The 24,967-nt window shown below is 38.2% G+C and overlaps 1 protein-coding gene and 1 long non-coding RNA gene across 3 annotated transcripts; one reads left to right on the top strand and one right to left on the bottom strand.

Annotated features, from left to right (window-relative positions):
- Window positions 1-55: 55 nt before the first annotated feature.
- LOC121397875 lies at window positions 56-15,923 on the bottom strand. The gene is made up of 3 exons (XR_005963998.1): window positions 15,632-15,923; window positions 2,413-2,453; window positions 56-1,621 (listed from the first exon to the last, which is right to left on the bottom strand). It is a non-coding gene; the product is annotated as an uncharacterized LOC121397875 (long non-coding RNA).
- LOC121397873 (golgin subfamily A member 6-like protein 7) lies at window positions 1,945-23,043 on the top strand. Of its 2 annotated transcripts, XM_041575857.1 has the most exons (7): window positions 1,945-2,127; window positions 10,266-10,534; window positions 16,179-16,364; window positions 16,855-16,922; window positions 17,866-18,196; window positions 19,122-19,325; window positions 22,111-23,043. In XM_041575857.1, the coding sequence occupies exons 1-7, from the start codon at window positions 2,108-2,110 to the stop codon at window positions 22,692-22,694; spliced, it is 1,662 nt and encodes a 553-aa protein (XP_041431791.1). In that variant the 5' UTR covers window positions 1,945-2,107; the 3' UTR covers window positions 22,695-23,043. The 2 variants fall into 2 exon arrangements, with proteins under 2 accessions (XP_041431791.1, XP_041431792.1); XM_041575858.1 differs by lacking the exon at window positions 10,266-10,534 and having other exon boundaries at window positions 1,946-2,127.
- The last annotated feature ends 1,924 nt before the right edge of the window (window positions 23,044-24,967 follow it).

Here is a 24,967-nt window from a genome sequence, read left to right as displayed (position 1 = left end):
CTCCAACCAGAAGCTTTACCCCAATAGTTGCTCCAGATGAGACCTACAGTAATATTCTCAGGGGGTGAGCCCTCGCCATCGTGCAGAGGCAGGGTGTTATGTAACTACAATTGTATGCAGTACACACTTATTTGACACCAGTGGTTTTTATAACTTAATCATAGAACTTATTTGTTAAAGAACACAATCCACTAAGGAGTTTATCAATACAAAGCAGGAACAAATAACATTTGTAGATAGGCACATATTTACAGCAGCAATGGTCAGTATAAATCCCTGCAGGGTAAGAGAGAGAGAGAGAATACACAGTGTAGACTGAGGCACTCCCAGCTTTCAACCTTTACCCTAAGTGGAACTCTTGGGTATCTCCCTAAATCCTGGTTCAACACTTAGTCCCTACTTCTGGCCAATTAGTAACTGGGATCTTAGTCCAACTCAACGCTCCTTGGTGGAGCCTCATCTGCTTTAATAAATAGTCCTAACTGTCTATCACTCCTAGAGTGATCTATGCAAGTGAGTAGCCTATAACTTACTAGAACTGACTGTGTCTAGGTGCCACTGGAAACTTTTCATGCCTGCCCAGGTAAGGGATCAGACAAAATGAATCCTGAGCATGTGTGCTCAGCTTATATATTATTGAACACTGCCATCTAGTGGTCAAACCTGGGAAAGTTAGGGGTCATGTTTTTACCCAGGAAGAAGAGAATAACTCCTGTATAACTAAGGGGCCCTTCTATGGCCAAACCTTATGGAACAGCACTACAAATGGGGAATACGTGTATCAGTCCTCTACATGTGTAAAACATAAAAATATTTTGTCCTAAAGAAGAAATGTTTACATAAGGATATTTGTACAGAATTGTACACAGTTTATAAGAACTCATGTTTTTGAGGCACAGCTAAAAAAGGTTTGGGTCCCCTACACTATGTCATAGCTTGTCTACACAGCATAAGTTCTCTAGGGATTTACCAGCATATAAAATTGGAATCTACATAATTCCAATAAATTTCTGATTACAAATGGGGTTTTTTGGCCCTAAATACACATAGAGATATAAGGCAACATTATCTTTTTTTTACAGGTGTTTAGCAGCTCCCCCATCTAAAAACTTTCAAGTGCACATTTTAAAGTTGACAGTATGCAGAGCATTTCATAGAACGTTGTCATTATTTTGAGACAAGTACTGTAGGTCTTAAAAATTGCTATGTCCAATAAAAATCCACAATATACTGCACAGTAAGGGGAAGATTTATCAAGGGTCAAATTTCGAATTTAAAAAGCTTTGAAATTCGAAATAAAAAAGACCAATCGAAATTTATTTAAAAAAAACTTTGATTTTTCAAAGTCCACCAATTGATTCCAAGTAGGCTTAGAGAAGAAGAAAGGGTTTATCCAGGCCAATATCTTGCTGTATGTCTGCCTTTAAAAGTGTGTTCTTTGGACTGTTGATAACATACTCAGTGGAGCAAGAAGTTCAAGTTTAGCAACATCCTATTGACTCTAGAGTAACCGCTCCCATGTAAAACAAACACTGGCTGCCTCTCAAATCAGATCCTATTCAGGGGTATTTCTCAGATCTTACAGTCAGTATTTGCCTCTAAGTATTTTCCAGCTCCATTCCTGTAAATGGCATAAAGAGCAGTGATTACTTTCCCATATAACAGTGATAGATCTGCTAGTTAAATACCCACCCAGTTCAGCCATGTAGATCAACATACACAGAATAGTGTGAGCCCAGAGAGCAGAAATATACTGCACAAGTGAATTGACTTGTATTTGCCTATAGTACAGGCTATGGGCAAACATAGGGTTATGTTCCTGCTCCTTACATATCCTTATTGCCTTGTATTTAATACTGTATAGTAATAATGTTTAAAAAAAACAACCTGTAAAGAACACACCCATTCTGGCAAAGAAATTTCTGTTATTTCCTGAACAGAAGTGAAAGTATTCTATGTATTCTCAGCAGCCCAGCCACAGAAAAGAAACCGGTGCACTAAGCGAAGAGGAAAAGAAAAATAAAGAAAGAGAATCGATAGAGATTTTAACAAACTAAGGAACTCACAACTTGAATCATCTAAACCTTAGGCAGTCGGCAGGATAAGTATGAAAAGGACCATGGAGAGGTAGGAAAGGTTTTTCTTCTCTGTTTTTCACCACTAAAGTTAACTCCAGTAATAGGCCCTATCTATGGTATCTCCTGATTTAAGCAGTCAGAGAAGAATTTCTGGGCTTTGTGATAGTAAATCAAACATCAGGGGCAGAGTGGAGTCTGTGAAGACACAGTGTATGGGGAGTAGTCAGGTGTTTCGAAGGTCAGGAAATAAGGTGTGTTTGTTGGAATGTCTTAGAAGATTCGCAATGATATATACCTCCAAATACGGGGATCATATCACCTCTCCCACACTCACCTCAGTGCTGCACGTAATTTCCGTCGCCCTTCGGATCAGATCTATAGACAAAAAAACAATTTATGGAGCACCAGGAGTGGTGTATTAAAAAATGTATAAACTTTAATAAGCCATGTTAAAAGGTATTTTCAGCATGTCAGCATACATATTCCAGGATCATACGCTTTACGCATTTCGTGGCATCTCGCCACTTCTTCAGAAGCGATCACCTGATCCCACTGCATACCTGGCTTAGATTAACCCCACCCATAAAACCATTAACCATTACACATCATCACGGACAGGCCTGGATTTGCCCGGGCCTAGGGCGGCAAAGAAATAGGGGCGGCATGCCGCCCAGCCACCGTTCAACTGCACCAGCTGTGCCGGCGTTTTTTCGCCGGCGCGCTGGGAAGGCGGGCGCTAGGACCGCTCGGCCGCCTGGTCGGACCGCGCGGCCTAGGGGCGCGCAAAAGTTAAATCTGGTGCTGACCACGGATTCCATCCTATGTTAAATTCTGTAAGGCATGCATGTTAATTGGAGACAATTACTTTCAGTTACAAAATTACAACATCTAGTACATTCATAGATTGGTAATAAATTATCTATAGTTCCAATTATATGAACAGTACATGGAAATCTACAGTACAGCACAGCAAATTAGGATAAATCAAATAATCAATAAATTCATGTATTTTGTACTAATCGACTTAATCAATACCCATCAAGCTGGCTAATAAATGCTCATCAAACTAACGAATAATAAAAAGTTAATTCCCAATCTCTATTCAATCCTCCTTCACATTCCAAAGTTTTTAACTGGTAAATCCAATATGCCTCTTTCCTAGTAATCTTTTATCATAGTCACCCGTTCTAATTTGAAAGCCAGGTTTATCAATGATCTGAAAGACAACACACTTTTTCCCATCATGCTTCTCTATCAAGTGTTTAGCTATTGCTGATTTGGTATCTTTTCTATCCACTGCTGCTAAATGCTCTAAAAACAGACACCTGCTCTTCGTATTGTTTCCCCTACATACTGGGACCCACACTCATATGTAGCCAGGTATACAAGGCCTTGGGATAGAAAATTAAATTATTGAAAATGAATAGCCCGTATTAGTACTGTACATACAAATTCTTTGGATTTCTTAATATATTGGCAAGATCCACATCTAGTCCTTCCGCAGTCATAATTACCACAATATTTTAACCAGTTTTTAGTGTCTGTTGTCTCTCTAGAATCAAATACACTCTTTGATAATTTGGATCCCAAATCTCTCGCTTTTTTATAAACAAAAGACGGTTTCTTTCCAAGATATTGCATCAGAATGGGGTCCTGCAAAATTTATCCCAGTGTTTCCGTACACTTCGTTCCACAAAATGAGTCCCTTTATTATATGTGGTACAAAACTGTAGTGTACGGGAATTATTTTCACACTTATTTCTCTTTGCCCTTTTATTTGAAAGTAATTCGGACCTGTTACTTAATACTGCTCTGTCATTAGCTGATTTAATGTCTGATTCCTTATAGCCTCTTTCAGTAAACTGGTCCCACAATTGCATTGCCCTAGTCTGGAAGCACTGCCAAGTAGAGCAAATCCGGCACAATCGTAAAAATTGCCCAACCGGAATTCCTCTCAAGCAGCTGACTGGATGTGCACTATTGTGAAGTAATAAAGTATTAAGTGTTAATGGCTTCCTATAAAAATCTGTTTCTATGTGATCATCTTGAATCATAAAGGTTATATCTAAAAATGCTATATTACAATAATGTGACTCATACGTAAAGGAAAACCCTTCTACCACACTGTTACAATAGAGTACAAATTGTGACAAGGATATTTCTTCCCCTTCCCAGATCCCTATACAGTGTCGATATAGCGAAAAAAACGTATGATATGTGAACTATATGGATTTCCATCTCCAAAGATGCTGAGTCTTTCCAACCAGCCCATGACCAAGTTGGCATACGTAGGGGCAGACATTGCCCCCATCGCGACCTCACACTTCTAGAGAATTTACCATCAAACATAAAATAGTTAGTGCCTAACAAAAATTGAATAGATTGAATAAGAAAATCACTCTGTGCCTCTGAAATTAAATTACATTTTGCCAACCAATATTGGATAGCTTTCACACCCACTTTGTGATCAGTAGATAAATATAATGATACCACATCCATAGTAAATCACCAATATGTGGGTTTCCATTTCACATCCTGTATTTTGTTAATACACATAGTAGTATCTTTCAAATGGGTAGGAAGTGCCTCCACCAATGGACGTAACAGAATATCCACATATTGTGCCAATCAATCACCCAAAGCACCTATGCTCGCCACTATTGGTCTACCCTTTACACTCTCCAAGGACTTGTGGGCCTTTGATAAAACATGAAAGACAGGGATTACAGGGTTTTTGCATTCTATGTTGTTAACACTCCCTGGTTGACCCCATGATCTAATAGCTTTTCTAATTGCTTCATATAGGAAGATGTGGGATCACTCTTCAGGGACACATACATGTCCATATCTGATAATTGCCTCATAACTTCCGAAACATAAGTAGGGGAGTCAAGGACCCCTACAGAGCCCCCCTTGTCTGCTTTCTTAATGACCAGACCCTTATCCTCACTAAGACTCTGCAGTGCCTTGCGCTCTCCCAGTGTAAGATTTCTACATCGTTTTGGACCCTGTTTCTTTGTTCCGGACCTTATCATTCTAGATGATCTATCTGATTCTGCTATATTTTCATCCATCTGGTCATTCATCATGCTTATTGTATTTAGATCCGGAAAATCCAAAACCTGTATCTCCGAAACCCAATCTGAAATATCTAACATACATAGTAACATAGTAACATAGTAAGTAAGGTTGAAAAAAGACACACGTCCATCAAGTTCAACCTTTTAGTTTTTTTTTTATCTGCCTAACTGCTAGTTGGGAAAAAAACCCATCTGAAGTTTCTCCAATTTGCCTCAGAGGGGGAGTCAGGAAAAATTCCTTCCTGACTCCAAAATGGCAATCGGACTAGTCCCTGGATCAACTTGTACTATGAGCTATCTCCCATAACCCTGTATTCCCTCACTTGCTAAACACCATCCAACCTCTTCTTATAACTATCTAATGTATCAGCCTGTACCACTGATTCAGGGAGACAATTCCACATCTTCACAGCTCTCACTGTAACAAACCCCTTCCCAATATTTAGGCGGAACCTCTTTTCTTCTAATCAGAATGGGTGACCTTGTGTCAGCTGGAAAGACCTACTGGTAAATAAAGCATTAGCGAGATTATTATATGATCCCCTTAAATATTTATACATAGTTATCATATCTCCCCTTAAGCGCCTCTTCTCCAGCGTGAACATCCCCAATTTGGCCAGTCTTTCCTCATAGCTAAGATTTTCCATAACTTTCACCAGCTTAGTTGCCCTTCTCTGTACCCTCTCTAATACAATAATGTCCTGTTTGAGTGATGGAGACCAAAACTGTATGGCATATTCTAGATGGGACCTTACCAGTGCTCTATACAGTGGAAGAATGACCCCTCCTCCCATGAATCTCTGCCCCTTTAATACAGTTCAATACCTTATTTACCCTTGATGCACTTGAAGCCCAACAGACCTTAGTTTAGAAAGCAGTAGTTTGTGGGGCACAGTATCAAACGCTTTGTCAAAATCCAAATAGATCACATCTACTGCCCCCCCACTGTCCAGCATCTTACTTACCTCATCATAAAAAGCAATCAAATTTGTCTGACATGACCTATCCTTCATAAAGCCATGCTGATTGCTGCTCATAATGTCATTCACTAGGACACAATTTTGAATGTGATCCCTTAACAAGCCTTCAAATAATTTGCCCACCACAGATGTCAAATTTACTGGCCTATAATTGCCAGGCTGAGATCGTAATCCCTTTTTAAATATTGGAATAACATCAGCTTTTCTCCAATCCATAGGCACCATACCAGATGAAAGTGAATCTGAGAAAATCAGAAATAGGGGCTGGTCTAAAACTGAACTAAGCTCCCTTAGAACCCGGGGGTGTATGCCATCAGGCCCTGGAGTCTTGTTTACATTATTTTTTATTAAAGCTTTATGAATCATATCCTGAGTCAGCCACTGACTAGATTGAGCTGAGCCATCAGTGCAGTTATAAAGTGAGCCTGGGAACTCAGACTCCTCTAATGTATACACTGAAGAAAAGAACTGATTTAGCACATTTGCCTTTTCTGCATCTTTTTACTATTAATATATTTTAAAAACTTTTTAGGGTTAGTTTTCACCTCCACCACAATTAACTCTTCATTTCCTTTCTTTGCCCTCCAGATTGCTGATTTACAACATTTATTACAGTGTTTATATTCATAAAATGCAGCTTCTGTCCCAACAGATTTGTAGTTTTTAAATGCCTTTCTCTTCTTTCCTATTAACTTCTTTACTTCTGTATTAAGCCACAAAGGATGATTCTTAGAGCTTCTACATTTACTCCTTAAGGGAATAAATTGAGAACAGTAATGATTTAATATCATTTTAAATGACAACCATTTCTGTTCTGTGTTTTTAGCTGAAAACTTAATGCCCCAATCCATACTCTGTAGGGCAGCCCTCAAGGCACTAAAATTAGATTTTCCAAAATTCATGGTTTTTGTTGCCCCAGTATATATTTGTTTTTTGCACCAGACATTAAATGATATAACATTATGGTCACTATTACCCAGGGGTTCAATGACTTGCACATTTGCTATTAGTTCTGGGTCATTTGAGATCACTAGATCCAGAATAGCATTTTTTCTGGTTGGCTCCTCAACAACCTGTGCCATAAAATTGTCGTGCAATAAGTTTATAAACTTGTTCCCATTAACTGATCTGGCTGTACTGTTGCTCCAGTCAATATCTGGGTAATTAAAATCCCTCATTATTATGACTTTACCCAAACTAGCAGCCTTTTCTATTTGCTTCAGGAGCTTAGCCTCCTCCTCGTCACTTACATTAGGGGGTCTATAGCATATAGACGACAACCAATCCGTTGACAAAGCTTTATCCGTTTCCTCTAGTATGACATTATCCAATCCCTCATGTGAAGAAACACCTGTTTCATCAATATTAATAATATTAATGCCATTCAGATTCAAATTCATTGATGTTTTGTCTGCAAAATGTCTTTTTAGTGTTAAAAGTCTTACAAATGTATTTAAGTCCAATATGGCTGAAAAAGCATTACCACTTGATTCAGGCACATATTTCAACCCCCGTGATAAGAGACTAAGTTCATCTCCAGTCAATTCCCGTGAGGATAAATTAATTACATTGCTATGTGAACTAGGTTCCTTGTCTAGTGGTTCCCCTGTATTAAAGTTGTTTACATTGCTTGATGCAGAATCTACATTATAGTGTCCTGATATCATAAAATCAGCACGCCTCTCAAGATTAGAACTTACCAGCGTGTTTTCTTCTTCTTCCCCTTGGGATACTTTCCAAGGTTTAATGGATTGGACAGACCTTGCCCTCTGGCCTCCTCTGCGTCTCGCTTTGACTGGCTTTGTGAGCGGGTTCCCATAAAATCCTTCTTGGGTGTAGACATGGTTGTCCGATGCGGACCTTGTTTTCGATAATCCCGATCCTCGTACTGGTCGCTTCCTGAGAAATCTGTTTCCGACATTAAATAAGAAGACAGGGAAACCGAGCGTGCTGAATGTCTCATATCCTCTTCATCCATAAACTGAACAGATTTCCCTGACTTTAAAATAGAGCGTGGTGTCCGTTGTTGCTTTTTGCCATAATAGCCCTTATATCTTTTAGGGGAAAAAAGTTCTCATTATTTCTCCATATATACACTTGTCCTTTATCATAGTCGGATTTATCCCGTTGGAATTTATACCTCTTAACTGTTTTCACTGTGTATTCATATTGTTTAATTTGTACAGACAGTTTCTCTAGATCAATAGTATCACTATTTTCAAAGATTGACGATTTTAAAGCATTTTGTAGCGAACTTATATCCTTTTTCACACTGCCGATCTCTTGTTTGTTAAATAATAATATAAGTTCCATTATTTTTTCAGAACAGTCTGATAAAATGGAATTCGAAGAGCTAATAAACTCAGGGGACACCCCAGAGAATGCGGGGAACTTCTATAACCTAAGTCCCCGTCACATTTTAGATAGTTTTCAATGGAGCATACATCCCACCACAAGCATACTTCTTTTTTCATGGCACGTTCCAAACTCCAAAGTAGAAGTCTCGGATCCATATCCTCCGGGTCCTCTGGCAGTGGGTTAGTGTCCGAGGCTTACGCAAACATCCACGCTGCTTGCCGCGTGCGTTGCTGTTCGCCATGGTACTGGGATTTCCGAAAACTCCTGCTGTTCACGCTGCAGTTAGGTAATCATATCACTCACAAAAAACATGAAATTAAATGACAATCCTTCCTTATGGAGAGGGTGCGTCACCCTTTAGGGGGACATATATTATCACAACGAATACGGGGAGCATATCACCTCTCCCACACTCACCTCAGTGCTGCACGTAATTTCCATCCCCCTTCGGATCAGACAAAAAAAGCAATTTATGGAGCACCAGGATTGGTGTATTAAAAAATGTATAAACTTTAATAATCCAGGTTAAAAGGTAGTTTCAGCATGTCAGCATACATATTATCATACACTTTACGCGTTTCGTGGCATCTCGCCACTTCTTCAGAAGCGATCATCTGATCCCACTGCGTACCTTAGATTAAATACCTATTATAAATTAAATTACCTTAGATTAAATACCTATTATAAATTATCTATAGTTCCAATTATATCAACACTACACGGAAATCTACAGTACAGCACAGCAAATTAGAATAAATCAAATAATCAATAAATTCATGTATTTTGTACTAATCGACTTAATCAATAACCATCAAGCTGGCTAATAAATGCTCATCAAACTAACTAATAATAACAAGTTAATTCCCAATCTCTATTCAATCCTCCTTCACATTCCAAAGTTTTTAACCGGCAAATCCAACATGATAAAAGATAACTAGGAAAGAGTCATATTGGATTTACCGGTTAAAAACTCTGGAATGTGAAGGAGGATTGAATAGAGATTGGGAATTAACTTGTTATTATTAGTTAGTTTGATGAGCATTTATTAGCCAGCATAAATGTATTGATTATTTGATTTATTCTAATTTGCTGTGCTGTACTGTAGATTTCCGTGTAGCGTTGATATAATTGGAACTATAGATAATTTATTATCTATGAATGTACTAGATGTTGTAATTTTGTAACTGAAAGTAATTGTTTCCAATTAACATACATGCCTTACAGAATATAACATAGGATGGAATCCGTGGTGATGTGTAATGGTTAATGTTTTTATGGGTGGGGTTAATAGGTATTTAATCTAAGGTACGCAGTGGGATCAGGTGATCGCTTCTGAAGAAGTGGCGAGACACCACAAAATGCGTATGATCCGGGAATATGTATGCTGAACTACCTTTTAACATGGATTATTAAAGTTTATACATTTTTTAATACACCACTCCTGGTGCTCCGTAAATTGCTAAGAAGATTCAATCATACTGTGGGGCTGTGGGGGTTGGTCATACATTGTATAGTATTAAACTAAACATGAGAAGGGAAGAGAGCCAAGTTGGTCCATAATTGCCAGGGTGGTGAGTGCAGGGGAGCTCAATAATGAGACATGATGAGTATCTTAACTAATTTGGCAGGAAATAAAATCTAAAAGATCTTTTACAACATGCCCTTAGACTTATCCAACCTTATACGGTCTAAAGCAGGGGTTATTTTACACTTTTGCTGGTCAAGCCCCATGTTACAATTCTCTAACTAAATCATTTATTTTCATGCAGTTCAAGAAAGATAGTAGGTATCAGCTCCCGATGCCCACAGGATCAGTTTCAGTGGATGATAGATATGCTTACTTCACATTTATCTGAGCTTGTGTCAGAGGTGAAGTATCTTCCAATCACTAACGAGAACTCAGATGAGTGGAAGAAAGAAGTGAAGCGATATTCTATTGGGATCTTATACCACAGTCTGAAACATGGACGGATCAACATTACTGATGTGGAAGGCTCATTGTATGACAAGGAACTTTCCTATATGTCCCAATGTCTAGGTGGGATCACATTTCCTTACTATAATACTACTGTACATAGATCAAAAGGAAAACAAACTTGCTATCTTTGCATTTTTTCTTCTAGAAATTCTGAATCCAGCTAAGAATTATGCAAGTTGTTTTCCATGGATCCAGTAAAGTTTTTATGGTTCACTAGCGGCTCTTTAGTGTCATCCCATCCGTAGCCCATTTTTTATTACTGTGTATTCAATGTGCCAAGCTATTAACATTATTTTCCTGTTTACTTCTGACATTTTGCTGTGATCTCTAGTCCTGGCCATAATCTTGGACCTTCCTATTGCATTTCTGGTTGCTAACAACATCAGGCAAACATCTTGAGGACCTGAGGCTCTTGCTGAATATCTACAACTTGATTTCACATAAGCTCAGTCCAGGCCACACTATTTCTGTGTAGACTAACTTCAGGTGTCAGTGGAAATTCTGAAATTAAATGGTACAGGAGGTTCTAGAAAAGGCCCAGGTGCACTGCCCTGAGCCTTCAGCTAGGGGAGTGGATCTAACCATATTAGTGTAAACCAGGCGCTCAAAGAACAATCTCAAAAACAGACTTTTGAAATCCAAAAATACTTTATTTAGGTACACATAGAGGTAACCTTAAGTGTTTCATGTTCTAAAAATATGGCTATGCTTAAGGGGGTTATTTGCTAAAACTCAAATTTATCTAATTTTTTATTAAACCAAACTCGACGAAACACCCATCCATGAATTTATTAAATTATTAATATAAGGTGAAAAAGTTGGGTCGGAAAAAGACTCGATAAGTTAAACTCTAATCATATGAATTTTTCGGATATGACGCTCAAATGCTCGATTTTTTCAGATTATTGACAGAAACCCCGAATTTTTCTTATTATCGGACGAAACCCAGTGCAGATCAAAATATCTTCAAATTGTAAAAGGGATATCTGCCATTGACTACATGACCTCGACAGGTTTGAGATGGCGGGTTTTCGTATTCAGATTTTTACCATTTTATGGGGATAATAAATCTCTAAAAATTCAAGTTTTTTTTTCCCTCTAACAATTTTAGGTTTTGCCCAATAAACCACGACCAGAAAAAAATGAGGTTTAGTAAATAACCCCATAATGTTTTTAGAATACAAAACACATACAGCTACTTCTATTTTTACCTAAATAAAAAAAATTGGGATTTTACACATCTGTTTGGAAGATTGTTCTTTCAATGCCTGCTCTATACCAATTCGGTTTGGTCAGGGGAAATGCTGTTCTTACCAGACTCACACTGCCAACATGTTAAATTGCCCCCCCCTCCCAGTAAATTACATGAGTGGGGTGGGGATGTAAAAAAATCATAAATTAGCAAATCATCAAAATTTATTTAAAAACATTTTATGTATTACTCTTCAAAGACCTCCTTGAATGTGGCTATCACCACAGGAGAAATGCAATACATGGGATGGTTTATTCGAAAATCCAGCTTTTTTTGTTTAAGCAATATCACCATCAACAAAAAAATAAATTACTCATAGTAACATAGCAAGTTAAGTTGAAAATACACACATGTTCATCAAGTTTAAACTTTTAAGTCTATATATAATATCTAATTGCCAGTTGATCCAGAGGAAGGCAGAACACCCCATCTGAAGTTTCTCCAATTTGCCTCAGAGGGGGGAAAATTCCTTCCTGACTCCAAGATGGCAATCGGACTAGTCCCTGGATCAACTTGTACTATGAACTATCTTTCATAACTCTGTATTCCCTCACTTGCTAAAAAGCCATCCAACCCCTTTTTAAAGCTATCTAATGTGTCAGCCAGCACAACTAATTCAGGGAGAGAATTCCACATCTTTAGACAGAACCTCCTTTCTTCTGATTGAAATGGGTGCTCTCTTGTTAGCTGGAAAGACCTACTGGTAAATAAAGCATATATACAGTATATTTATATTTATATCCAGTGTGAACAACCCAACTTGGCCAGCCTTTCCTCATAGCTAAGATTTTCCATACCTTTTACCAGCTTATTTGCCCTTCTCTGGACCTTCTCTAATTCAATAATGTTCGAGTGCAGGAGACCAAAACTGTATGGCATATTCTAGATGGGGCCTTACCAGCATTCTGTACTTTGGAAGAATAACCCCCTCCTCCCGCAAATCAATGCCTGCATTAATACAGCTAAAGGCCTTGTTTGCCTTGTAGCTGCTTGCTACAGCCAAGTTTATTATCTACAAGGGCTCCAAGGTCCTTTTCCATTATGGATTTGCCTAATGCAGTTCAATTTAGGGTATAAGTAGCTTGGATATTTTTACATCCCAGGTGCATGACTTTACATTTATCAACATTGAATCTGATTTGCCACTTAGCTGCCCAGATTGCCAGTTTGTCAAGATCATGTTGCAAGGATGTCATATCCTGGATGGAATTAATTGGGCTGGATAGTTTTTTTGTCTTCTGCAAACACTGATACATTACTTATAATACCCTCCTCTAAGTCATTAATGAACAAGTTAAATAAAAGTGGACCCAATACCGAGCCCTGAGGGACCCCACTATGAACCTTACTCTAAGTAGAGAATGTACCATTAACAACCACCCTCTGTACCCGATCCTGTAGCCAGTTTCCTATCCAAGCCCAACAGCCCTTAAATTAGAAAGCAGTCATTTGTGGGGCACTGTAGCAAACACTTTGGCAAAATCCAAATAGATCTACAGCTCCTTCGCTATCCAGCATCTAACTTACCTCATTGTAAAAAGCATATTTGTCTGACACGACCTATCCTTCAAAAAGCCATGCTGATTGCAGCTGATAATGCCATTCATTAAGACAAAATTTTGAATGTAATCCCTTAACAAGCCTTCAAATGATTTGCCCACCGCAGATGTCAAATTTACTGACCTATAATTGCCAGGCTGAGATCGTAAACCCTTTTTAAATATAGGAATTACATCATCTTTCCTCCAATCCATAGGTACCATACCAAAAGAAATTGAGTCCAGTCTAAAACTGAACTAAGCTTTCTTAGAACCCGAGGATGTATTCCATATGGCCCTGGCACCTCGTTCTCATTCATCTTTTGTACAGCTTTTTGAATCATATCCTGAGTCAGCCACTGACTAGATTGAACTCAGTGCAGCTATGAAGTAAATCTGGGAACTCTGACTCCTCTATTGTATACACTGAAGAAAAAAAATTATTTGCCTTTTCTGTATCTGTTACAACCATACTGGTACCATTATTTAAAGGAGCAACACTCTCAACACGCATATTTTTACTATTAATATACTTAAAAAACTTTTGGAGTTAGTCTTAGCCTCTGCCGCTATGCACTCTTCATTTCCAATCTTTGCCTTCTGAATTGCTGTTTTATGATAGTGTTTATATTCATTGAATGCAGCTTTTGTCCCCACAGACAAATCATTCTTATTAACTTCTTACTTCTATATTAAGCCAAGGGTGGTTCTTGGTGCTTCTACATTTACTTCTTACGGGAATACATTGAGAATAGTAATGATTTAATGTCATTAAATGACAACCATTTCTGTTATTAGCAGAAAACATAATGCCCCAATCTATGCTTTGAAGGGCAGCCCTTAAGGCGCTAAAATTAGCTTTTCTGAAATTCAGGGTTTTTGTTGTTTTTTGCACCAGACATTAAATGATATAACATTATGGTCACTATTACCCAGGGGTTCAATTACTTGCAAATTTGCTATAGGTTCTGGGTCATTAGTGATCACTAGATCCAGAATAGCAATTTTTCTGGTTGGCCCCCCAACGACCTGTGCCATAAAATTTTAAACTTGTTCCCATTAAATGTCTTGTCAGTAATGTTGCTCCAATTAATATTTAGGTAATTTAAATCCACCATTATTATTACTTTCCCCAAAAAGCAGCCTTCTCTATTTGCATCAGGAGCATCACCTTACTTACAATAGGGGGTCTATAGCATGTTTCATTTAATTTGCTGGACTCTTTATCAGTGAAAAGCTCCACCCAGAAGCCTTCGGCCCCCTTGTTTTTTAACATCATCTTATCTTTTATATTCGATTTTAAATCCTGCCAAACAGACATACCCCTCCTCCGTTTCGATTGCCTCTGTCCCACCGAAACAAAGTATAGCTGCTGATATTAACTGCCCAGTCATGCGACTCATTCAGCCATGTTTCGACAACACCATTGACATAATATTTTTCCCTCAAGCACCTGCAGCTCTCCCATTTTACCATTCAGACTCCCTGCATTTGCAAAACATATGATACATTTAATACTGGAACCAGCATGAGAGTTTTGTAAATACAACATGTGGTCCTCCCTGCCCTTAACAGTACCCCCAACCAAATATCCTTCCCTATTTTCCCTTCCTATGCCCACTAAACTGTCTTCCACGGAATCCTTTACTGCATCCTTCCCCCACATGCCTTGTTTAAATCTCCTCCAACCCTCTAGCCACAAGCCCGGATTTCTTGGGCGGGCGCCCCTAGGTTGCGCGGTTCGTTTGGGCGGCCTCACGGTCACACGCCCACACACACCCTGCATGCCACGAGTGCACTGGCAAAGAGCCTGTAGCCAATTGAGAAACCAGCCCAGTTCTCCAGAAACCCAAAACCCTCCTCCCTACACCAATCTCTCAGCCATGCATTGATCTCCCTAAGCTCCTGCTGTCTTCTTAATGTTGCTCGTGGCTCAGGTAATATCTCTGATAAAATTATCTTGGAAGTCCTCGCCCTCAACTTTACACCTAGTTGTTCAAAATCATTTTTGATGACTAGCCCCCTTCTCTAACATTGTCATTGGTACATATGTGTACCAAGACTGCTGGGTCTTCCCAAGCCCCTCCCAATAATCTATCCACTCATTCCACCACATGCCAAACCCTAGCACCAGGCAAGCAGGGCATGAAGGGTCTTTGTGACTGATTACCCTATGTTTGCCCCCTCCCTTAGTGCTGCAAGTTCCCCCCTTAGAGTGTGCAGTTCACATTCCAAGATGAAAACACACCTGCATCTTTCACATGTAAATACTGCATGGAACTTCTTCAACACCACATACATGTGACAAGAAACACACTGAGTAATACCGGCAAGCCCTTTCTTCAGTTTTCTTGCATGTTTACTAACCTGTAGGCTCCACCAAAATCCCAACACAAATCAACAATCCAAAGCTTGGCTTCAATCCTGTGTACAATGGGGTAAAAGGGATATGATTAGTGGTTCCCTTGGACCTGTTTAAAAATACCATCTATTTCTCCTTTTTAACATGTCTTTTTTACTAATTGCATTAACCTTGAGCCATTCATGGTCTGTTCTATGCCTGGTGTAATGTACCCCACTTTCCTTTTTTCTCTCCTGAGCTCACTGTAAGTTTGACTGGGCATGAAAATGATTCAGCAGTCCTTGAATTATAGCTTAAAACAGCTATTCATATGTTGTTTTATGGCTGTAATTCGGTTTTCATTTCTTACTGTATTCTCACACCTGCTTAAATGTGCATTGTACTCATCATCATTTGTATCACCAAGTCAAAGGGTAATTTCTATTTGCTGCATGAATTGCCTTAACATTTTAAAATTGGTCAGTCTCTTTCCAGTGTTTCATGTGTGAGCTTTTTGTTCCACAGAAATACCCACATTTTAATGTATGGTCTTCACTGTTATGTGTTGCACAGACAAGGAGAATGTTATGGTTGTGTTGGATGATTTAGACCATGCCAAAGTAGAGGAAAAAGAAAGAATCCTAAGAACCCAGCCCAGCATTAAAGATTGTTCATCTCTTCTCCTTCTAATTGCAAATAAGGATAAACAAAGTGACTTTCTATCCCAGATTGATGCCATTTCTCAGCTTCTGAACAGAGGTAACACAGGGGTTGATTTGTTTAAAAACAAAACACAATTAACTTTCTGATTAAACATTAAATACATCAAGAGACATGGCATGTTTGTAGTTATTCCACATGGATTCCCTTGACTTTATCTGGAGGTTCTGTGCAATGTCTACAACATTACATTTGAAGGCAAAACACTTTAATAAACAATGTTGCTGGGTTTTTGGAAGCTACTAACATGCAATGAACCCAAGAGATATTACATATATATATATATATATATATATATATATATATATATATATATATATATATATATAATTTGAATTAATTGAATAATTGAAACAGCCTATAGAAGGCAAGTTGCAGTGATCCAGGGCTAACTCATGCAGCCTAACTGGGATGTTCAAGCATCTTTCAAGCACCTGAGAAGTATTAGTATCTATATTAATATCATTCATACTGCCAAATATGCTTCTGGCACTAGTTTATGTGCATTCTGCTGTTTTTTCTCTTAAAGTGAAACATCAAAGCTCAATGGGAAATTTTCCAGCTAAAAATCATGGCCGCTCCAAACAAACTCACTCAGTAAGTATAGTAATAAATTCTGGTATATGATAATAGGTAATTCAAATGGCTTTGAAGGACACATGATACTAATGTGTTTGAGGAAATAAGCAGGAACTTGGATGAGGAAAATGTAGGTGATGTTGCTAAAGAATTGACTTTAAAGTTCATTACTGGGCCCAGTTTATTCTAGTGTATAGGGGCACTGAGGGGCACAAATTCAATCAGTTAGTGTTTATTTACAAAGCACTTTAAAAATCAGGTACAAAGTACAGAGCATAGCACTATCAGGCTGTCCCTATCCAGGGCTCCCTACATTGTTCGTTTGAATGTTGAGTAAGTTAGAGGGCAGAATAGAGAATGCCTACTTGCCGTCCCCATCCTGCCTCTCATAAATACAGAGTTGTAGATGCTGGCAGTGCAGTAGTCATGGGAGAAGCTCAGATCTTTGTGCTCTGACCTATACCAAGGGTGCAAACTAAAAGGCAGGGTAAAAAAGTTGAGAAAACATGACAGTCTGATGATATAGCACTTTGCACTTTACTTTGTAAATAGGACTTCTAAAATAAAGTGCAAAATAATGCAACGCAATGCTTCACAGTTGGGTGTCTCTAGGAACACCCCTTAGTTTTGCATATCATTTGGAAGCTAAAGCTAGGGAATGCTTGGGGGGAAGATACTTTCCAACCAGAGAGCAACTTTCATCAGAACTCTCCCAGGCCAACATTCAGCCTGGATCAGTCCTAAGTTTATCAGTACCATTTCGGGCATATGGTATTGATATAGGTCTCATAAATGTCTCAACTTTTGGTAAATGTCTCAATACTTTGGTACAATGTGTAAATGTTGTTCAGGTGGCATAGGGGGCCCAGAAGATTTACTAATTAGCAGGATGATAATAAAAATGATAATCCTTTGGAAACAAATCATTGAAAGTTTTCTCCTTGAACGTCTTTTATTTCAGTCAGATGATGGTGCATCTCTAGAGTCCAGCAGGAAGAATCTAAAGCTGGACATTCCATGTTCACAAAAGCATTCAGTTGGTGTCTTCTCTAGATGCGCAAAGATTAATTATAAATGGCTTGTGGTCAAGCTGGAAAGTAAGGCATTTGGGAGCCTAGTGAAGGAGGTCCATGCTGTGGAAATATCTAATGATGTTTCCCATTTTCTTTCTGCTGTGAATAACTGCACATTTGCCATTCTGTATCATTCACAAAACCATGGACGTTTAAATATTATTGGTGTGCCTGACTCCTTGTATGACAGAGAGCTGAAGACTTTATTTCAGAGCTTTGGTGAGTGACAATGTATGTTCTAATTATTTCAGCAATAGGTTATAATGAATGGGCATGGGACATTTTCAGCCTAGTGCAAGGCATGTGATCAACTGACTTGTGAAGGATTATCACATATGTTTGCAAGGCATTGTGCTACATGGTTTCAATGGTGGAGTCAGGACTAGCAGAAGTGCCGGGTATTATATGTTTTTGGCTGTATGTGAATTGCATTACAAGCTGTGAACAATTCAAGTGACTCCATGGGGCCCATTTATTAAACCTCAAATTTTCAAAAAAAATCTGATTTCCAAAATACTCCATCTCAAATCACTTGAGGTCATGTAGAAGTCAATGTCCCTGAAGATGTTTCATGACATTGTGATCTTCACTGGTTTGAGTTGTCATGGCGACAATTCGATAAAGTCGAGTTTTCAGAACAACAATATGAAAAATCCGCCCAATTTGAACTGACGCACGATTTCGTCACAATGTTTTTTCGCACTGACTTTTTGGAGCCGATATTCTGTTTAATGATTTGTTTGTTAAATTTGTGAATGGGAGTTAGGTCGACTTTGTTTTAATAAAAAATTTGATAAATTTGAGTTTTAGTAAATACCCCTCCATATGTCACTATGCCAAATGTGTGAAGTTGTAGCTTTAATTACAGAGGACCAGTTAATAATTAAGTTATTGAATCATCACCCTCTAATTTATTCAATTCCACATAAGTAATAGACATTTACCTGAAGTTGTTTTCCTCTCACTTGCAATCAAGTTGCCAATGAATATGTTGAGTTTTTTTCAGGTTAGTTTTTATAGATCCAGGCAGAACACAAATCATTATTAGATATGGTATATGATATGAAATGTTTCCTGAGATAACTTTTAAAGTTATCTCATTTCCATTGACATTTATGACTATTTTTTCTTACTGGGCTTGTAGGCAAGAAGAAAGTCATTGTGGTCATTGATGACTTGAAAGATAGCAGTGCTGAGGTGAAGAGGAACATACTCCATGAACAGAAAAGCATTGAGCAATTTTCACAAGAACTTCTTCTCTTCAGTGAAACAGAAAAGGCTAGAATTAATACATCTGACACTGTGTATAGCAAACTAGAAAAACTCAAGCAAATCTTGGAGACCAGCTGTAAGTACATGAAATATGGTTTACAGGATTTCCCACCACTCCCTCACTTTTATATATTCAATGTTTCAAGGGAAACAGAACAGAAAATGTATGTGAACTGAGCAAAATCATTCTAATATTGTATCACAACAGACATAGCAAAAATACATTATTTCACTGGGTGTGTGTAATAGTGCCCACTCACCCTGGTGGTCTAGTGGGGGGACAGCAGGGACGCCAGCCGCCCCCTCGGCGGGGACGCCCGCCGCACCGAACCGTTCCACCGCAGGCGCCGGTCTCTTAGGGCGCGCACACGAACCTCTTCCTGGTTTGTATCGCATGCGCACTGACGTGATGACGTCAGTGCGCTGTGGCGCGAAATTCAAATAGTATTTAAAGGGACTTCAGTGTGTAATTCAGTGCCCGTGATAGGAGTTTGTTCCTGGTGCTTCTGTGAGTTTGCTATCCTGTTTTTGAACCTGTATTGATTCCTGTTGTGACCCCTGCCTGACTTTTGACTATTCTGACTTCTGGATCCTGACCCCTGCCTGAATACTGACTATCTCTTCTGCTTTAACCCTTCTGATTGACTTCCTGGTTTGACCCTTGCCTGCCTAACTACGTTTACTCTCTGCCTGCCCCGACCCGGCCTGATCTGACTACTCTATTGCCTAACGCCTTGTACTACGACCTTCTGCCCAAAGACTCTCGCTAACAGTTGTGCCCCTCTGCCTATCCAGAACATCTAGCCTTGCACCTCTCGTTTAAGTCCAGGTGGCATCCAAGTAGCTGAGGGCTCCTCCCGAGGCCAAAGGTGGTCACACTACAGGTGAAGTACGAGCCGAGACCAGGGTGCTTGGCATATGTTCTGGTGTTGGGTGCCGACCGTGACAGTGTGAAGTCTTAATGCAGCAATTACCAGTATAAATGTATATTTTAAGTGATATTCTTCCATAGTAATGAGACTAAAATAATTCACTAAAGGGCGACTTTACACCAGCGAATGATCAGCCACACTTCGCATCACTTAGTTAGGCGCAAATTCATTGCCACTACACTAATTAACTACACTAAAGTTGTGTCTCTGTAGTTGAACACTGGCGAAGTTTCACTAGCGTTAATTCATCAGCGCGCACATTTAATAGCAAACTTTTGCTAGTGTTCATTCTTGCCTAGCGAAACTTCTTTAGTTTACGCTTAGGTCAATTTGAATAGGACGGGTACATATAGGTCGTATATACGTCTTTATTAGAGATGTTGGTGCAAATGCTTGAAGTGGCCACTTATTATTACAAATGTCCAAGGAAGCAAAACAAAGACAAAAGAGATCCTCTAATGTCCTAGACATGAGCCCACCATAAAACAAATGTGGCATGCCCCTCAAATGGTTGGGAAAAATTTTTAACACAAAAATCTTTAATAGTTAGGACTTCTGAAGTTCCCACTTTAAAAAATGAAAACGCACAAGTCAGTGGGGAGCATTTTCAAGCTATAAAATGCCCAGTATAACAAAACACCCACAATCTAAGGTGTCCTTACCCTAAAAGGCAACAAATGCGTTGAATAATTCTAAGAATCAAAATGTTTTTTAAACTGATTATAATTAATATATACACAGTATTTATATATCTGTATATATCATACATATTTACTTTATTTTTATATTTTATCATTTCAGTAAAATCCCACTCATCAAACAGTATACAAGATTTCTATCCTTTTATTACCATTTTCTCCCTTAAAGGATAAGTAAACCTTTAAAATAAGTGAATATAAAATTAACAAGGGTGCTATTCTAAGCACTTTTGCAATGTACATTCATAATTAATTATTTTAGATTCCAAGATATAAAGGATACATGTACTGTTAATTTGAATGAATTTTGTTACAACAGCGCCACCTGCTGGTCAGTTTCCCATCAGTCTGACCACCAAGTAGTCAAGGAAGTTGTCAGGAGAAAGAAAGAGGCTGCTTTGATGTTCTTCTGCTTAGGAAATATTTGAGAAAGGTTTCTATTTTTATTCCTAAGCAGAAGAACATCAGAGCAGCCTCTTTCTTTCTATTACTATTTGATCGTCAGACTGGTCGGAAAATGACCAGCAGGTGGCGCTGTTGTAACAAAATTCATTCATATTAATAGTACATGTATTCTTTAATATCTTGGAATAGAAACAAAATAAATAATGAATGTACATTGCAAAAGTGCTTAGAATAGCCCCCTCATTCAATTTACATGAACTTATTTTTAAGGTTTACTTAACCTTTAATAAAACAATTCACCTACCACTCCTTGAGGCAGATATGTTGGTGAATGCTTTGGATTGATTAATTCTGGCTGATTCAAACTGATGTTGCTGTTTATTAAACCAAATATCTAATTCTGTTGAATTAAATTAACATGTTTAACATTAAAAACAAAATCTGTGAAAAGTTAAGTGAGAATTATATAAAGATCAAAAGGTCCTTGGCAAGAGAGCCAAATAAATGAGGTTGGTTTTACATGTTGAGAAAAAATGAGATATTATGAGCTTCTTTTAGACAAAGGAAGTCACCAGTCTTTATTTTCCTTCATGTCTCTCCCTTCCCATTTTCTTTGCACTAACAACTTCCTGTACCTGGATGGATGATGCAGTAACATGGGCAATGTTTCCACTGGACCAGTAATTGTAATCAAACATCATTCATTTTATTGCTTAGTTAGAGCAACAAATTCCAGTCATGTGGACAAAGTAGATCTCTCAAGATTTGCTTGCATTTTCATAAATGGTAGCTAATATTCTTCACTTGTCATCCTTTCCTTTCATAGGTGATTTTACAGAGAACAGAGCACAACCTAGGATGTCTCCTGTAGCCGCAGAATGTGTTTCTGCTCAACAACTGATGTTAGAAGATTTAAAGAAAGAGATGTCCAACCAGACCCAGCAGATTAAAGATTTAAAGAATGGGATGTCCAACCAGACTCAACATATTGTAGATTTAAAGAAAGAGATGTCCAACAAGACTCAACATATTGAAGATTTAAAGAAAGAGATGTCCAACCAGACTCAACATATTGAAGATTTAAAGAAAGAGATGTCCAACCAGACTCAACATATTGAAAATTTAAAGAAAGAGATGTCCAACAAGACTCAACATATTGAAGATTTAAAGAAAGAGATGTCCAACCAGACTCAACATATTGAAAATTTAAAGAAAGAGATGTCCAACAAGACTCAACATATTGAAGATTTAAAGAAAGAGATGTCCAACCAGACTCAACATATTGAAGATTTAAAGAAAGAGATGTCCAACAAGACTCAGAAGACTGAAGAGTTAAAGAAGGAGTTGCCCAACCAGGCCCAGCAGATTGACAAGTTAAATAAGGAAGATTTTCAGCAGTCACAATTGTAAGAAAAATCACTGTGAATTGTCCTCTCAGCATAATCAAAATGTGGTAAAGCAAATGGAGTCAGAAGACCAAAAGCCGCAGCCTCATCTTTCAAATACTGTTGCAGTGACACACAATCCTACTCATCAAATTATTTATACTAGTAAATCATCATACTGAGAAAATGCTGATCAACAGAATGTGCTTACTTGATTTCTACTAAAGCAGTTACATTTTTCCTAATATGAACTGTAGGTTTAGCCCCCACACAAATACATCTACAACAAAATGCAGTAAATACTTAAAGGAACAGTTCAGTGTAAAAATGAAAACTGGGTAAATAGATAGGCTGTGCAAAATAAAAAAAACGTTTCTAATATAGTTAGTTAGGCAAAAATTTTATGTGTAAAGGATGGTGTGACTGGATGTGTAACATAATAGCCAGAACACTACTTCCTGCTTTTCAGCTCTCTAACTCTGAGTTAGTCAGTGACTATAAGGGGGGCCACATGGGACATAACTGTTCAGTGAGTTTGCAATTGATCCTCAGCATTCAGCTCAGATTCAAAAGCAACAGATATGACCCATGTGGCCCCCCTCAAGTCTCTGATTGGTTACTGCTTGGTAACCAATCAATGGAAACTAAGAGAGCTGCAAAGCAGGAAGTAGTGTTCTGGCTATTATGTTACACATCCAGTCACTCCAGCCTTTATACATTACATTTTTGCCTAACTAAATATATCAGAAACATTTTATTTTGTAATGTAAGTATCCAGTTTTTAATTTTACACTGATCACTTCCCGTAATATATAAGAATCCTAGGTACTATATTGTATAATTTTCTGGACTAAAAAGGAATTCTGTATTCTGTACTACTTGGTCTTTTTATTTTAATTGACTACTACTTTAATTGAAAAGTCTAACTATAAGTTTATATATATATTGTATTATATCATTATTAATAATATTATATCAATATTAATAATATACCTCAACCCACTTACAAGGGTTTCTGGTTCTTTTGAGCAAGTAGACAATGAATCCACACCAATGAGCGTATAGTAAAGTGATGTATTGTAAAATAAATCAATTGATTGTTCTACATAAATGATTACACTTATAGACTAAACAAGAATTACAATATTTACAGTTACACATTACACAAGTTTACATTATTGTTACCAAAAAGGCAGGGGAATAGAGTTCAGCTTCATCTCTGCCTTCCCCTCTGGTCTTCATTCCTCACATGTTGTCTTGTCCCAGGCTCCTCTGGCTTCTCCCGCTCTCTAGCTGCCTCCTCTCAGCTGCCCAGCTCCTTTCACATTTGTCCAGCGTTCTTTTCTCCTGGGTTCTCACCTGCCCCCACAGAAACCCTCCCAACTGCCAAGATGTTGTGATAAACCCCCAACTTGCCTGCATCCTGTTGAGCAAGTTTTCTCACATACACAATCAGTTTTATGGTCCCCACAGCAGACATAGGCCTTAGTAATCACAGGAAAACCTTTGTTATGATAATCAGGGCTTCATGTAAGTTCCCTGAACAACCGCTTTCATATTAAATAACAAAATCAAGATGGAAATTTCTTACATATCCATTACATATTGTGTTTTTGTGGTGTCTTAGTAAATGGCTGGGTATAAGGTGGCAGCAAAGGAAGGAGTCGTATATAAAGATGGAGCAGGGTGGTTGCAAAATTTTATTGTTGACAATGTACAGGGACTACAACGCAATTCATTTCAAAGGAAAAAAAATAATATGTCTGGCTTGATTCATAGCCTAATCCACCTGTAGACATTGTATTACATAGCATATGATAATTAAATACTCAATTTAATGAGTCACACCATATTACGTGTAGGATCCACTGACAGTCCCATCTTTTTTGACATCACACAGCACAGTGTTTATTTTAATCGAAATATGATCTATAGGAACAGTGTCACGGTAGGACACGTGGGCCATCTGAACCAAATGTCATTTCTCAAGGTACATTTCACACTATAGACTTTGATCCAGTTTGAGCAGCAATCCATTTTCATGTTGACAGCATCACAGAAATATAGCCTGAAAGATACAGATATTTCTAGATTTATTCTAAATTACCTATGTATTTCAGTTGTTTGTTGATCTCCAGGTCATTAAGAAACAGTATGGGGCAAATTTACTAAAGAGCAACTGACTAACGCTGGCGTGACGTCATTTCGCAACCTTGCCGATTTACTAATCTACTAAACGCTGGCGTAAATTCGCTAGTGAAGGAGATAGACTCTAGCGCTACTACGCCAGGGGAATTT

This window comes from Xenopus laevis, chromosome 9_10L (genome assembly GCF_017654675.1).
Source record: "Xenopus laevis strain J_2021 chromosome 9_10L, Xenopus_laevis_v10.1, whole genome shotgun sequence".
NCBI classification, from domain to species: Eukaryota; Metazoa; Chordata; class Amphibia; order Anura; family Pipidae; genus Xenopus; species Xenopus laevis.
Note: the sequence above shows the minus strand (reverse complement) of the source record. Positions and strands in the feature narration are given on the sequence as shown.